The following is a 17008-nucleotide window of genomic DNA, read 5'->3' on the forward strand; positions in this document are numbered from 1 at the left end:
TTGCTGTGTGTCCTGTAGAGGGCAGCACACACACTCTCTCACACACACACACACACACACACACACACACACACACACACACACACACACACACACAAGAGGGAGAAACTCAGAATAACTGAGAACTGTTTCTTTATAAATACATAAACATGCGTGGTCTTTTGAGAGAAGAGTTTATCTTAGAACACACTGTAACTTTCTGAACTCCGTGTGTTTCTGGTCATTTGCTCAGTAGAAGAGAGTGACATCAGTAGCATTGGTCTCTGATCCTCCAAAGATGTCTGTGTCTGTGACTGTTTTTGCATATTTTCAGAATAACAGTACATTTTCCAGAAAAAACACGCTCGGCGTCCAACACACACACATGCTCGGCATGTCTTTTTAAGGGGACTGAGAGAACTCCGCAGGTCAAAGGTCAGGACAGGCCTGAAGCAGGACGTGGGAATGAGGCGACAGGAAGAGGAGGCAGTTCCCCTCAGTGTTGATCTGCCCTGAAAACAACAGAAACAAAGAGAAGAACAGATGGAGACATGTTGTCTTTGCCCTCAGATGAGGATTATTGTTATAATGTGACACGCTTGAACGCTGTTAAGTGCTGTGAGTGAGACCGGCAAACAAAGTGAATTTTGTGATTTTCTGTGCTCTGTAAGCTGCTTTGCCATCTGCATGACTGTAAATACAGATCCAGATGCATTAGCCTCTGTTTTATTCCTGCATTAACCCTCGGTGTGTGTGTGTGTGTGTGTGTGTGTGAGCGTGTGATTGTGTTGATTTTCTGAAGAGGAACCTTTGCCTTCTGCTGTCACATCTCCATCTGCTCTACAGCAAACATCAGAGACACGTGTGTGTGTGTGTGTGTGAGAGAGAGAGTGTGTGTGTGTGTGAGTGAGAGAGAGAGAGAGAGAGAGAGTGTGTGTGTGTGTGTGTGAGAGAGAGAGAGAGAGAGTGTGTGTGTGTGAATATGTGTGTGTGTTAGGACAACAATGCATCATTTCAGAATTTCATTTAAATGAATTAATAAATGAATTTATGAAAACAATAGTCCTGAAAATTATTTGAACAAGCATTTCATTTAATACATAAATACGTTTTATTTATGTATATAAGGTATATATATATTTAACATATATGGAACATATTTAATTATATATTTTTGATTATATAATAAATGGTCAAACATTTTGCAAATAATTAAATATAAAACATTTTATGAGCATAATTTGGACATTATACATAAACCCATTTTACAAATAAGCAAAGACATATATACATAATTTTTAATACATATTTATTTATTTTATTAGGGAAAATATCCACAGGGTGAATAACAATAGACTGTAAATAACCCGCCACATCTGTTTTGATTGGATGGGCGGAGTAAAGAGTCCACCCTGCTGTCTCTGATTGGTCCAAACGCGCACATGCACACGAGGAAGGCGTGTCAGTCGAGTTTGAAACTCCGCCCCGTTTACGCCCTCAGATTAAACTGAATTAACAGCTCTGGGCTCTCTGCCGCTCGGATTCGAGGCAAACACAGAAAACATGGAATAAGATGGTTTTTGAAGCGAAACGGGTAAGTTTCAGCATTCTTTTGTAAGTTTGTGGTGAATCCATTAGATGTAGTTGTTTTAAAAAGGTACTTGAACTGAACGCGAGCGCAGGATGCACAGGAACGCGCAGAGGTTATTAATCGCGCCACAGGAGTTTTAAAAGATTTTAAACTGCGTCCGTTAAACGCCAACGGTCAGTTTCGTGAACTCTCCTTCAGTAACGTTAATTAATGACCGCACGCCGTTAAAGTTAAACATTTCACAGAATTGCCTCGGAGATGTTTGGAAATCTGTTTCAGGAGGAAACGTTTAAGATGTTGGAGAGTAACGTTAAATGTGGTAATCCTTTGCTCTCTGAGGAGATTTGGGGTTTAAAACTCATGTCTAACCATCTGTCCTCAGAAAACGCACAACAGAGAACGCCTGTCAGGAGAAAACCACCCAAAGAGTGAGTAATAACATAAACAAAGAGGTCAACTGAACCAGGACGTCCTTCAGTCTTATACAATTATGATTTTTAATATGACCTAAACAGTTTTCAGTTCCTCCAGGTCTTTTGAGAAGGTCAGTTTAATTTGGTTTGGAGAGAAACTTTTCTTTTTTTTCTGAATGAAAAACAAAATTTACATCTAAATCTCTAATATAATGGTAAATTTAAGTCTTAAGCCACACATTTATTAGATTTTAGTGTGAATGTTATCAAATGTACATCTTAATTTCAAAGTAAATGTAAATCTAAGTCTTGATCCAAATGTTTGTTAGTTATTAGTGTAAAATACATTAAACATAAATCTAAATATTTAATATAAATTATACATTTACACCTTAAGAAACACATTTATGGGATATTAGTGTAAATAAAAGAAAAATATGTATATATAAATTACAAAAATAATTGTAAGTCTTACAATATTTATCCAAATATTTATTAGTTATTAGTGTAAATTACACTAAACGTACATCTAAATATTTAATATAAATGGTAAATTTACATTGTAAAAAAAATTATTTATTGGATATTAGTGTAAATTAGGGCCGGGACTCGATTAAAAAAATTAATCTAATTAATTAGAGGCTTTGTAATTAATTAATCGAAATTAATCGCATTTTAATCGCAGATAAATATTTGACCTGAGAACAGTGGGAAGTATTTTTTTTCACATGGATTTATAGTATACCATTGAATAATGACTGAATACATAAGCTTAAGAAACAAAATATTGTTTATTTTTGTTCAGCCAAGTCTAGCAGACCTGTGCAATTTTTGCCATGAAGTGTAGCAATAGCATATTTAGAAACAATTTAGAAATAATACATTTCAGAAATTCAGGAAGCTTATAGGTGCTGGAAACTTCTGTAAAGTGTTTTTTAAGTGTAACACAATACTGTCAATTACAATCAGAACATTGGAAACCCTGACTATTAGAAAACATCTAATAGTTGCTTAAGAGGCCATAACATACTAAGTCCAACTCTCAATAACCTTGGCCAAAACAATAAAGAGTTCAACATAAACTGCCAGTTTTACCAACAAAATAATACATAGTTCAACATAAAGTGTAAAGTCCACGCTAGCTGCTATATGTTTTGCGTTGAGGTGATACTTGAGGTTCGATCATGTGCTGCGGTGATATGCGAACGCTAGTTGGCGCTCCAGTATTATCGGTCCGCCGAAACTCATCCAGTGAGAAACGTTCCGCAGTGCAAAAATAAGTTATTAAAAATGCGGCAAATTTGTTTCTGTAACTAATTAATCTTAATTAACGCGTTATTTTTTGTGTAATTAATTAATCTCAATTAACGCGTTAAAGTCCCGGCCCTAATGTAAATCTAAATTAGTGTTGTGTATTGGAATGAATCTGGCGATACGATAAATGACAGCCACTCCCTGATACGCAAAAATTATAGGCAATATTAGCATGTTTGGATATAAAATAAGAATGTAACAACTGCCACGAATCTCGTATAATTTTATATATATTTTTTAAATATCGATATTGCATTTTTGATAATCGATACAGTATCACCAAACAAAATATCACGATACTCACGTGTATCAATATTTTCTTACACCCCAATCAAAATATAACGATAAATATAAATCGTAGTCTTGATCAAAATATTTCTGTAAATTCCATTAAACATATGTTTAATGGTAAACCTAAGTCGCGCAGTTATTAGTGTAAATTACATAAACTGTACATTTAAAACATTAAATATAAATGTTAAACGTACATCTTAAGCTTTGCTATACATGTTACTTGAGCTACATGTTTATTAGTTATTAGATTAAATTAAATAAATCTAAAATATATGTTAGTCTTGAGCTACAAATGTATTAGTTGTTATTGTAAATTACATGAAACGAACTAAATCTTTAATATAAATTGTAAATCTACGTCTTGAACTACAAATGTATTAGTTATTAATGTAATGTATTAGTGTTGGCCTTTATCTGTAGTGTGTGTATTCTGCATGTTTGCCCTGTTTTCTTCCTGTTCATCGTATGTTTCTCTCGCTCTCTCTCTCTCTCTCTCTCTCTCTCTCTCTCTCTCTCTCTCTCTATCTCTCGGCCCACTCCAGCATTCCTGGAACAGTTGTAGAGTTTCTGTTGGTTCTCTGATCTCGACACAGAGAGAGAGAAAGACCGAATTGACTCCCCCTGAATTCCACATCATGAAGGTCATTAGGGAGAAAGCTGGGGTTCGAGTCATAGTTTATCCCTCACCCTAACTAACCCTAACATGGGGGTCAAAGGGAAAGTTTTCCCAGAAATGACAAATCTTTTGTGACTTCTTTTTTTTCTGCTGAATACAAAATATATTTTGAAGAATATTAGTATATGTTAACCAAATTAGTTTGACTTCCCTGAACAAAAAAGGAAGAAAATATAAAAGAGTGATTAAAAATATATATATTTATCTTCTGTTTCAAGTGAAAAGGAATCTGAACTCAACAGCTGACATTAAGTCTGGATACCAGTCTTTATTATATGAAAAGAGTGGTCAAATGAGTTTAAGATAATACGAGGGTGTGTAAATTACAGAATTGTTTTTTAAATGTAATTTTAACTCTTCATTTAGACAATGCATTTTCAAAAGAATATCTGTTAACTATCAAAGCATCTTAAAAATACAGCGCTTGGGAGCCATTCATATACAAAACACTTTTAAAAACATATGAGTTTTTTAAAAGTTAACTACTTTTAATTAGATATCACAAAAGATGCAGGATGCACACCAAACACATCCATCTAGCGCACAGTTACATAAGAATATAATAAAAAAGCAGAACGGTGGAATTCAAAAACACATTGTGCACAAAAGATGCTTTTGAAAATGGAAGATGCAGGGCAGTGGAATGGGAAATTTATTTCAATTTTTAAAAATTGAACATCTTATAACTTAAGCAGTGCATTTTTATGATGCATTGTTATGTGCGAGACATTGCAATAGTTGTGTAGCCCAAGCTTAACAGTCAAAGCCGTCCATCTAGTGCATGTTTAGAAAGAAAAAACAATGAAAATGCTGCGCGGTGGAATGCAAAAACACACTGTGTGTGAACGGCCGCTAACTCTGCAGCTAGCATGTTTACACAGACCCACCGTTAAAACTACCACTGGACGCTCACTGGATATTTTTGGGTCCAAGAGTGCCAGTGCAAGTTAAAAGTGAAGGAAACATCAGAGACATGTCTGGGCTCTGGAAGGAAGCAAACGGCTGCTTTATGTCAAAGGTGCCGAGTATTTTTACTGAGAGCGTGAGAGCCGCTACTTCTTCACGTCTTAAAGGAGAAGTCCACCCAAAAATTAAAGAGTCCACCTTCAGGCCATCCGAGATGTAGATGAGTTTGTTTCTTCATCAGATTTGGAGAAAAGTAGCATTGCATCACCTGAAACCACCTTGAGTCTCCTGTATACTCTGTTCAATCATCGGCTGACTACACACCAGTCCAAAACTACAGACCAGAGAACCACTCCGACTGAAGAGTTCCTGGAAAAGAGCAGGACGGAGGAACATTCCCGAAGTGTTTACTATATCTCCGAGTCCTGTAAATCTATCTCAGCACAGTCTGGACGCAGCACAGTTAAAATACATCATGACAACAGCTGAGTGTTTATTATATGACTTCTGTCTCTGAATTATTAAATGATGCTTAAAGTGAAATTTCAATCTGAGAATCTGGTGGGGAAAAAATGACCCTATGATGCAACATCTCATTTCATAAAAATGAATCTGAAACCCTAATTAAACAACAATTGAATGTTGTTTTAGTGTCATTGAGGTTTATTTGAGAGTGGACTTCTCTGTAATGCTGCGTATGATGACTTCAGTGCGTCACGGTCTGCTAAACTAATACACAAATACTGGAGGAATGCATGCTGTAAATCGCAGGAGCTCTGGGACGTTTGTCTTCCAGCAGGACAGTGACCTGAAACATTAGCCAAAGCTAGACTGGAATAGATTTAAGCCAGAGAGGTTGATGTCCCGGAGCTCAAAGTGCCAGAGCTCAGAAACACTCGTTTGTCAAATGTTCCCATCCAACGTGACAGAGATTTCACCAGATGAGCCCAAAGAACATAATAAAACGTGTCAAATATAGCACTAAACGTGAACTCTTTCTCTGTTGTTATTGCAGTCATTGCTTTAGGAAGAATGTTTTCTTATCTGAGCGTTCATCAGCCCTGTATTTCCTCTTTGACTTAGTCTTGGAGCTCTTAAATGTGCTGTTTTTGCTTGTTTTGATCTGGTTTTGACTGTATTTAGTGGCTGGAAACTCAAGCTAATTTCACAAATTAGAAATGGCAAGTAACACACTCTCAATATTTCTTAAACATACTCTTCAATCGCAAAAATGCCAAAAATATATATGTATATTTGTTGCAGTCTGTAGAATAAATATTGAGGTGTTTCCTCTCTAATTTCATGCCAACTGTCAGATGCTTTGTGTTTATCTCTTTTACAGTAAATGACACTAAAACGTTTTGTATAGTAATCTGTGTAATTGGCTCTCTGTGGTTTATTAATTGCCTGAATGTTAGTTAATTACAGGCCTGTAATGCAGTTTAATGAATGGAGAATTCAGGATGTCAAGCGTTTTAGCTTCTAGTATATAAATGTTTTAATTCAATAATCCTGTACAGAAGAAAATCCAGATTATACCCCCGACTCCTGTGTCCCGCTTCATCTGTCTAATGGAAGATTAGCTCTGATTAGCCATTAATTAGCTAAAGTGTCTCCCACCGACACACACTCAAAGCCTCTTGTCAGATTAGCTTCAGGTCCAATCAGTTTTTAAATCTCAGGTTGTTATAGGATCATTTATTATCCATGTGCTTTGATTTACCAGTCCGTCCACACGACTCCAAGATTTTGTCTTTGATTTATGCAGCATCCATCTTTGCGGAGACTAATCTCACAACAGCTCTTCTGTCTGTGTCTGGTTTCCTTTGCAGATGATTGACAGGTCATGGCGTTACTCTGTTGTCGTGACGATGGTCTCTTTAGCCTGGCTCCTCCCAGTCATAGCTTCTGCCACGCCCTTCCCCAGGGACCTGCAGCCAATCAGTGTGGTGCGTGTGGAAGGTGAGTCACATGACTGACAGGAGTGATTGTGTTTATTGCACTCATGTCTGTGTGTGATTGTGATGTCTGATTGTGGACGATCTGCTTTTGAAGAAACGGTACAGCTTACATTGATTCAGTCATGGTTCTGGCGTCTCGTCTCAATACAACACACACACACACACATATCAGATGTTGTTATATTATTTTCATGTGCTTTAAAACCTTTTTTGTGTTTGTCTCTTAACTATAATAACCCTGATTCCAGACTTTACCTAGAAACGCAGAACAGCAGTTGATCAGTGAACACTGTTTGTGTTTTATAAAGAAGAGTTGAGTTTGTTTGTGAATGTGTTGTCTCTGGTGCTCCACAGACTCGCACCTGTATCCCAGTTTCCAGGGTCTGGTGTTTAATAACGGCTCGGAGCGTCTGGGTCTGGACTATCAGCTCATGATCCGGATCCAGCACATGCTGTACATCGCTGCCAGGTATTCAGTCCAAGATCAGGCTGTTCACCAAAACACATGCCTGGATTGGATGAGTTTTCAAGAAACGTGCTGCTAGTAGACGGTGATATATTTTAAATGAATACAGCTGGAGAAACACAATGTGATTTTTCTCCTGTTTAGAGACCATGTGTTTGTTGTGAATCTCACTACTGCAGTCGATAAAATCATCCCACAGCAGGTAACACACTTTTTTTATCTGCATTTTAAAATATTAATTCAATTGTTAATGTTTTATGCTTTCATTTTATTATTACTGTTTATTACTAGTTTTCAAATTAAAACAGACGACAAAAAATTCCTGGGTAGAAATCCCTCTAATTGTAAAAAAATTTAAATAATAAATTGATAATTTGTCGTAAGTTTTACGAATTAAATGTCTTTTTAAAATGTTCTGAATCCAGAAAAAATAAATAAATACTGAATTCTGGAAACCGATTTCATAGATCCCGAAAAGTGTACTTTTTTTAATTTATTAAATTATTTTTAGTACGTTGTTGTTAAATTGTGTACGTTTCATGGTTTCAATTAATTCAACATGATTTTTGCTTATTAAAATTTACTGTAACCAATGACACAGAGTCCAAAAAAATTACATAATAAAATTGTTTTTCTTTTTTTAAAAATAATAACAAAATGGCCCTACATAATTTTTTTTTTTTTTTTTTTACAAAATTTCCGCTTTCATATCACGTGTGTTTTCAGATCCTGACGTGGAGATCTACAGACGTGTCCAAGTGCGCGGTGCGAGGGAGAAACAGCGTGAGTATCTCCATCAGAGCAGATCTGAGATCAGACGAAGAGCATCTGATACGACACACAGCTGGACGAAACATGTGTCTCTCTGATGAACCCACAGACAGAAGAGCGGCTGAACACATGATGTTCTGTCATGAACCTTCAGAGATTACTTCACCTTATACTGACATCTGACATCCTTCTCTGATTAATGACAGGCTTCTCATGTATGGGTTACCTGTCCCTTTAAAACACGTATCCTCTGTTTTCAGGATGAGTGTTATAATTACATCAAGGTTCTTGTGCCTCGTAACGACGAGACTCTGTTTGCGTGTGGAACGAACGCACTGAACCCGGCCTGCAGAAACTACAGAGTGAGTGCCTGATTTCAGCATCTGTCCCGCAGTCACACACCAGTTCCTCACGCTGCTGCTGTCTGTGTTTAGTTGAGTTCGCTGGAGCAGGTCGGTCAGGAGCTGCTGGGTCAGGCCCGCTGTCCCTTCGAGTCTCGCCAGTCCAACATAGGACTGTTTGCAGGTGAGAGGCTGAAACACACCTCCATTATCAACTAAAACCATCAAAACATTGGAATAAAATATATTAGGGGTGCTCCGATCACGATCGGCCGATCGTTAATGCGCATCTCGTCAGTAAAGCCGGTTTTCTAATCAGCAGTTACTTCCATCAGGTGCGTGATTTCACATAGAGCAGCTGTTACTACACAGAGCCGTTGTTAACTGAGAAGATGGGCCAATAAACGCTGAAAATTCACGTGATTTGCGCATCTTCTCTATTAACAACGGCTCTGTGTAGTAACAGCTGCTCTATGTGAAATCACGCACCTGATGGAATTAACCGCTGATTAGATAACCGGCTTTACTGAGGAGATACGCATAACGATCGGCCGATCGTGATCGGAGCACCTCTAAAATATATACGTTTATAATTTTTTAAGTTTATTTCAGCTAGCTGCAATATTTCTCATCTTAATTTAACTTAATCTACTAACATAACAAAAAAATTATTAATAAAAACTAATATAACCAAAATAACTAAAAATTAAATTATTAAAAACTAATATAGTTATTTATAAAAAACGACAAAAACAAAACGACTGAAACTTTATTAAAAAATTATTATTATTATAAATAGTAGTAGTGTTGTTGTTATCATTACAACATCATAATAAAATGAAGTGCATTTAACAAAATATTTTAAACGTTAAAGTAAATAGTAAAATTTAGAATTACATTTTTACAATAAAAAAATAATAAAACTGTATTTTTATGATTTTTTTTTGTTTAGTCATATTAAATAGTAGTTATTTTGTTAAACAATAAAAGTAGTAGTCACTAATAATAATAATGATAGTTATTATTATTATTATTATTATTATTATTAATTTATTGATTTAATTTGTACAATTTAAATTATACAATTATAGTATTTTGGTTTTGTATAGTCACATTGAATATCAGTTGTTCTGTAAAATAACAACTATAATAATAAAAATAATAATAAATATTAGTAGTAGTGCTATTATTGTTGTTGTGTTATTGTTAATAATAATAAAACAATGCAACACATTTTAATAAAACATTTTAGTTTACAGTAAAAAAAAAAAAATATATATATATATAATTTTAAATAATAAAACAGTGTTCTGATTGTTTTTGATCAATGTTATTGTTTTGGTAGTCCTCCTTTTTTTGTGTGAAGCCAAATGCAGGCTGTTGGATGATTGTATTATTGATTGATTAAATAGCGTTTGATTGTCAGCTGTCACCAGTTTCACCAGAGTTTCATCAGTGTCTCTGTGTCTGTGTCTCAGGGGGTCATTTCTATTCGGCCACAGTGACGGACTTCCAGGCCAGTGATGCAGTGATCTACAGGAGTTTGGGAGGAGAGGGGCGTCCCGTCCTGAGGACCGTCAAATACGACTCCAAATGGCTCAGAGGTGCCTCGTTTATCTTCAGGAACCATTCCTCAGATCACGAGGGTTACACTTTAGTTTTGTTACAGTGTAATTATAGATCTAAGTACTGAGTAATAATATTGTTTTGTTTCTACAGAGCCTCACTTCCTGCATGCTGTCGAATACGGCAACTACGTGTACTTCTTCTTCAGTGAGATCGCAGTGGAGCACACCGGCGCTGGGAAGGTGAGTGTGTGTGTGTGTGTGTGTGAGAGAGTGTGTGTGTGTGTGAAGATTTAGACATTCAGTTCTGTTCTAAAGTCGTTAAGTGTGTTTGCAGTAAAAGTAAAGTTGTGTATCTACCCCTGGTCTCCTGCTGCTGTAGGTGGTGTATTCGCGTGTGGCACGTGTGTGTAAGAACGACAGCGGCGGCTCCACGCGTGTGTTAGATCGTCACTGGACGTCGTTTCTGAAGGCACGTCTGAACTGCTCTGTTCCTGGAGACACCTTCTTCTACTTCGACGTGCTGCAGTCCATCACCAGTGTCCTGCAGATCAACCAGCGGCCCGCTGTGGTGGGGGTCTTCACCACACAGACCAACAGGTGCACCATCACTACACACACACACACACACCCTGCACCACACACACACACCACACACACACACACCACACACACACAGCGCACCACACACACCACACACACACACACCACACGCACACACACCGCACCACACACACACCGCACTGCACCACACACACACACACACACACACCGCACCACACACACCACACACACACACACCACACGCACACACACCGCACTGCACCACACACACACACACACACACACACCGCACCACACACACCACACACACACACCTCACACACCGCGCACACACACACCGCACCACACACACACCGCACTGTACCACACACACACACACACCACACCACACGCACACACACACACACCGCACCACACACACACACACACACACACCACACACACACACACACACACACCACACACACACACACCACACACACACACCGCACCACCTGTTTGATCGGTCTGTGTCTGTGTGTCCCAGCATTCCCGGCTCAGCAGTGTGTGGGTTTTATTTGGATGACATTGAGCAAGTGTTTAATGGGAAGTTTAAGGAGCAGAAGAACAGTGATTCAGTGTGGATGCCTGTACCTGAGGAGCTGGTGCCCAAACCACGGTAACACACACACACACACACACACACACACAGAAATAAGAAAGTGCTGCTCGCTTCACAGTAGGGCTGTCAACGAATATTATAAATTAGAATATATATTCGAATTTCGAAGGTGAAAATTAATATTCGAATAAAAAAAGAATTTTGGAAAAAAAGGCCCGTGGTAGTAGAGGCGTGGTTGTCAGCTTTGTGAGTGGGTGTGCTAGTGCGCCTGAGGGTTCAGGGACAGGTCACAGCCTCACAGGAGTCTGGCACAGCATCACTGATGAAAGTTGACGCTTCTTCATGGAAGATGGCAGCAAGTGCAGAGCCCAACTCCACCGCTGCAGAGAAAGTGAGGTAAAATTGTTGAGCCGCGAGATAAAGTTGTATGCAAGCTGTTTAAGATACAGTTAGCATACCATTCGACCACTAGCAACATGAGGTCACATCTCAAAAATGTGCTCCCAAATGAGCATGGCATAATGTGTGGAGCTCCAGCTAAACAGTCACGTCTTGACACTTAACGTTACACTGCATCGCCCGCCGCAAGCTCTGTCTGCCACACGACATGAGGACATAATAATAATAATTTAGTTAATTTGTAAGGACATGAGACCGATCAGTATCGCGGATGGGGCAGGCTTCAGGGAGTTCTGTCAAGCAATGGATCCGAGGTTTGATTATTTATTGTTTCATGTCAAGGAAAAGGTCCATGTTTACCACAGCACAGCTCGCTCGGAGCATTCAATGTCAGTTCTATATGCTGTAAAACTTCAATTTATATTAATAATATTTGTTTCAATCACTGAATAAAGCCTGCTATATTTGGGACAACAGTCGCGACCTTAAATTGCTTGCACAAAAATGTGTTTGTTCATTTAAACCGTTATGCTCAGAGAACGTGAGGGTGAGAGAGCGTGAGGTCTGCAGTCTTGGCCATTAGTTGATTTCCTTGTTTTTGTGTAGGTAATACGTTGTCATATATGTTTAAACTTAAATAGACTCTCTATACAAGTAGTTAAATCTCTTTGTATTATTTTGTACTGGTATTGACGTAATGCGTGTCATTGACAACCTGCGCCACCAGATGTTCGAATAGTTTTTTTTAGAGGGAATATTCGAACGTCATTTTTGAGCAATTTTGACAGCCCTACTTCACAGACATCTGAGTTGCAAAAAAAATTTGCATAAAGAAAAAGACCATTAAGATTTAATTTTCATGACCACTTAACACCAAACAATTTTACCCAGTTTTCATTATTGTATTATGACTATATAATATATATATGTATATAGAGAGAGAGAGAGGGATGCAGCATCACGTGTCTAAACAAACAACAGTGTTTCTGCTGTCGGTGATTTCCTCCACTAGAGGCTGCTCTCACACCGTATTGTTAAAAGCACTATATAAATGAAGGTGACACTGGTGTGTGTGTGTGTGTGTGTGTGTGTGTGTGTTCAGTCCAGGTTCATGTGCAGGTGAAGGTTCAGCGTCCTCCTACTCATCCTCTGTTCAGTTTCCAGACTCTGTGCTTTCATTTATTAAGACACATCCACTGATGGACGAGACTGTGTCATCAATCAACAGCCAACCGCTGATCACCAGCACCGCCAGCAGGTACACACACACACACACACTCTCTCACACACACTCTCTCACACACACTCACACACACTGACACACACACACACACACACACACACTCTCTCTCTCTCTCTCTCTCACACACTCTCACACTCACACACACACTCACTGATGTGTTTGCTCTCTGCAGGTATAGGCTGACTCAGATAGTGGTGGATACAGCGGCTGGTCCTCATCAGAACCGCAGTGTTGTGTTTCTGGGCTCTGAAGACGGCCGTGTGCTGAAGATCCTGATCAGCTCGAGAGAGAACGGCTCCAGACTGCTGGAGGACATCAGCGTGTTCAGTCCCACACGGTGAGCGTCACTGCTGCAGGACACACATGAGCTGCTCTCATCAAGCGTTTCTTTACCGAGCTCACCGTGTTGTTGCAGGTGTAGCGGAGAGCGGAGGGTGTTGGGTCTGGAGCTGGATCAGGAGCATCACGCTCTGTTTGTGGCGTTCTCCAGCTGCATCATCAGAGTTCCTCTGAGCCGCTGCGCTCAACACGGCACATGCAAGAGGTGACACACACACGCCAATCCACGCTGCAAACACACACTGTTCAAACATACGTCAGGTTCAGTGTCTAACACCAGTAACAGCGCTACAGTAAACACAACACAGGGATCCCTGAAAAACAAAGGCTCCCTTACAGTACCTTAATACAGCAAAATGCATTATATAGGGCCTTATGAAAATAATGTTTTTCCCCAAAAATTGTTTTCTTTTTTTCTCATATTCCATTAAAAATTTAATTTTTGGGGTCCCATGAATTTTTCTGGATTACATTTTAATAGTTGAATTAAATTTTTGAGGCCCTGTGAAATGTAACGTTTTTCCCAAATTCTGTTTTCCATTAAATTTTTTCTGTATTCCGTTTAAAAAAATGTATTCAATTTTTATATTCAGTCCAACAAATTCATAGCACTTTAACAAATTAATAATTTACATAAGAGAAAAATAAATAATAATTAAATAACTTATAATTAAATTGGTCTGGATCTATTTTTTTCCATTTTTTCCGGATTGTATTTTAATTATTAAATTAAAATGTATTCTCAAAAAACGGTGGTAGTCAAATAAAGGCATACAACATAAATGTTCTGCTAAACAAAGAAGTTCTGTTTACAATGTAATGTTTAAACAAAAACATTGAAGAAAACTAGTGAGGTTCCTTAAAATAAAGTTTAAATAAATGTATTGTTAATATTATTATAAGTATTATGAGTTTGAGACAGATTTGACTGTACAAGAGCAACTGTAACTGAGCAAATGCAGCCTTGTGTTATCTCAGTCACTTCAGACAGCGATCTCATTACTCAGCTAGAAGTGTATGTGTTCAGAAGCTCATCCTGGTCTCGTAATCCTGCACAGACGCTGTCTCCACACACACGACCCATACTGCATCTGGCTACGGACCGGACGCTGTGCAGACGTGGCTCCAGGGTTCAAGTAAGAGTGACCTGCAGCAGTCAACCTGATGCCAGACGAGTGTAAACTAAACCACCTGTGTGTGTGTGTGTGTGTGTGTGTGTGTGTGTGTGTGTGTGAACAGGGCGGGCTTTGAGCAGGACGTTGACGGTGACCAGTCACATTCATTTGACGCGTGCATCAGTGAGTCACATTACAGCAGCGATGCTTCACTTCTGAGATAAATACTGTCTGTCTGTCATGTTTAATCTCAGAGCTGATCTCTTCTGTGTCTGTGTGTCAGCAGCAGGAAGTGATGTTAGCTCAGCGGTGGATTCAGCCTCCGGTCAGTCTCACATCTAATCTACTTTATTTAAATCCTTAACGCAAAATATTTAGGAACAAAAGAAAAGAGCGTAGAGAATGACATGAGTGTGTGTGTGTGTAGGTGTGAAGCAGCTTCCTGACGCAGCGGGTCTTGGCGACGGCTTCCACTTCTCTCTCCTGGGGGCGTGTGTGCTGGTGGCGTTCGTGTTGGGTGCCGTCGTCTCCGGTGTGCTGGTGTCCTGTTACTGCGCTCAGAGATCCCACCAATCACAGGAGCCGGAGGCGTCGCTCTCGCTCACCAGCCTCGCCAAACTCAACCGCCTCTTAGACCCCAAACCAGACAAGAACGACCTCACATCCTCTCAGATCTACAGCTCCGGGACGCCCGGAAAACCACACACCACTGAAGACGAGGAGCTGGTTTCTGACCTGCCCACCCCGGATCTGACGCCCGAGCTGCCAATCAAGACCTTAAACAGCCAATGGGAGAGAAGCCACACCTACAACTCCACCAATCAGACGCTTCCCAGCAAGCACACGCCCTCGGAGGGCCACGATGATGATGTATTCAGACACACACACAATCCAGTTATCACCATTATGACTTCATCTTTATTCCCGGGCGACTCCGGCTCGTTGCACACCCCAACATCATATTACAGCTGCCTGAAAGAGACGGGTGAAACCTCCGCGCTTCAGCAGATTCAGCCGGGCTCCTCGCAGCGCCACGTCCTCATAAAGATGGGCAACGGCGTCACGACCGCCCGCCAGCACCGATTCAACCAGAAGTCAGCGCCGGCGGGAAACATCTACGAGACACAGCGTCCGTTAATCACAGGCGGCTCGTGTCTGACGCGGCAGCACAGCTACAGCGAGCCGCCACACCTGCAGCGCACGGCTATCATCAGACGCACAGAGTCACTCAAACCACAGATCCCCCCCAAACCCACATACATACCCCCCAAAACACTACACCTGCCCTCGCACCCCAAACACAGCTACTGACCTCTGACCCCAGGACACCACCCACACCGAACCAACACTAGCACACTTCATATCATTGGCCTACACTTAACTTCTAAATAAAAACTTATTTTTGCATTTTTTTAATGCATTTTTGGTTCCCTTCACACACACACACACTCACACAAATTCTACTTTATTCCACTGGCTTTTTAATTATTTTTGTAAATACCCAGCAAAAGATGAGCATGCACAGTATATACTGCATAAATCTCATTATGTTGCATCCAAGTATCTTTCAAATAATTACCTTTTTTCAATTTATTTTTGTTCCCTCAAAAAAAAAAATTGGATTCTGGTATATTAGATAATCTTAAGAAAAAAAGATAAGGGCGTTCTTAAGAAATGTTTAGAGAATACAAAATCTTATATTTTTTTGCATATTCCTTAATCGCAATTTTAATGTTTAAATTTCACAAACATTTTGGGGATCTAAGACAAGTTGGAGGTTATCCGAACTTAAAATTGGTACTTTATGCAAAAGAGTACTTCACATTCTCTAAGTGTGTTTGTGTTTCATTGAGAGGAGTGTGTTCTCACAGCATCACATCAGACTGACATTATTGAGCTGCATTAATGAGATATAACCTGTTTGTATTGATCTGTGCCTTACATGACAGACCTGAGGTCAGAGGTCAGAGGTGATGATGCTGACCCGTCAGGATTCTTTGACTTGTGAATGTCATGTGACTGATCAGTGTCTGTTAGGAATCAATGATGAAGACAGAAGAGGTCAGGACCCTATCAGAAGTGCTGGTGACTGCTGAAGCTTTAATATAGTCAAATATTCACAGTTTGCATTTCACATGCAAGTAAATATATTTTTATTCTTGTAAACTTTTGATGCAAAGCAACCTTAATGAAACCCCATGAATGATTTTTAGCTCACTTACTATGGAAGTCTGTCTCCATCACGTCTTAAAAGAATAGTAATTGTGAAATATTGTTATATAACAATTTGGACTTAATATTGCACAATTCTGACTTTTTCTCTCTATATTATGAGACAAAATAAGTTATTTTATTTTGCATTTGGTGGCAGAAACGGACTTCCTTGTTTACAAACATATTTTCACTGCTTAAAATCACAGGTCAGAGGTCAGTTCCACATTTGCATTTTTGTTTGTGTGACAAACCCCTC

General features: G+C 39.3%; 1 protein-coding gene across 4 annotated transcripts; it reads left to right on the forward strand.

Moving 5' to 3' along the window:
- Nucleotides 1–1449: 1449 nt before the first annotated feature.
- sema6d (sema domain, transmembrane domain (TM), and cytoplasmic domain, (semaphorin) 6D) lies at nucleotides 1450–16684 on the forward strand. 4 transcript variants are annotated; one of them, XM_052532908.1, is made up of 19 exons: nucleotides 1476–1573; nucleotides 1953–1998; nucleotides 7006–7135; nucleotides 7489–7603; nucleotides 7745–7802; nucleotides 8327–8383; nucleotides 8632–8733; nucleotides 8806–8896; nucleotides 10191–10316; nucleotides 10432–10520; nucleotides 10660–10877; nucleotides 11368–11499; nucleotides 12944–13099; nucleotides 13257–13421; nucleotides 13500–13628; nucleotides 14482–14559; nucleotides 14663–14721; nucleotides 14822–14863; nucleotides 14966–16684. In XM_052532908.1, exons 3-19 carry the CDS (start codon nucleotides 7006–7008, stop codon nucleotides 15847–15849), a joined length of 2631 nt encoding a protein of 876 aa, XP_052388868.1. In that variant the 5' UTR covers nucleotides 1476–1573; nucleotides 1953–1998; the 3' UTR covers nucleotides 15850–16684. The 4 variants fall into 4 exon arrangements, with proteins under 4 accessions (XP_052388867.1, XP_052388865.1, XP_052388869.1 ...); XM_052532907.1 differs by lacking the exon at nucleotides 1953–1998 and having other exon boundaries at nucleotides 1450–1573; nucleotides 14825–14863; XM_052532905.1 differs by lacking the exon at nucleotides 1953–1998 and having other exon boundaries at nucleotides 1456–1573.
- The last annotated feature ends 324 nt before the right edge of the window (nucleotides 16685–17008 follow it).

This window comes from Carassius gibelio, chromosome A19 (assembly GCF_023724105.1).
Source record: "Carassius gibelio isolate Cgi1373 ecotype wild population from Czech Republic chromosome A19, carGib1.2-hapl.c, whole genome shotgun sequence".
In the NCBI taxonomy this organism is placed as follows: Eukaryota; Metazoa; Chordata; class Actinopteri; order Cypriniformes; family Cyprinidae; genus Carassius; species Carassius gibelio.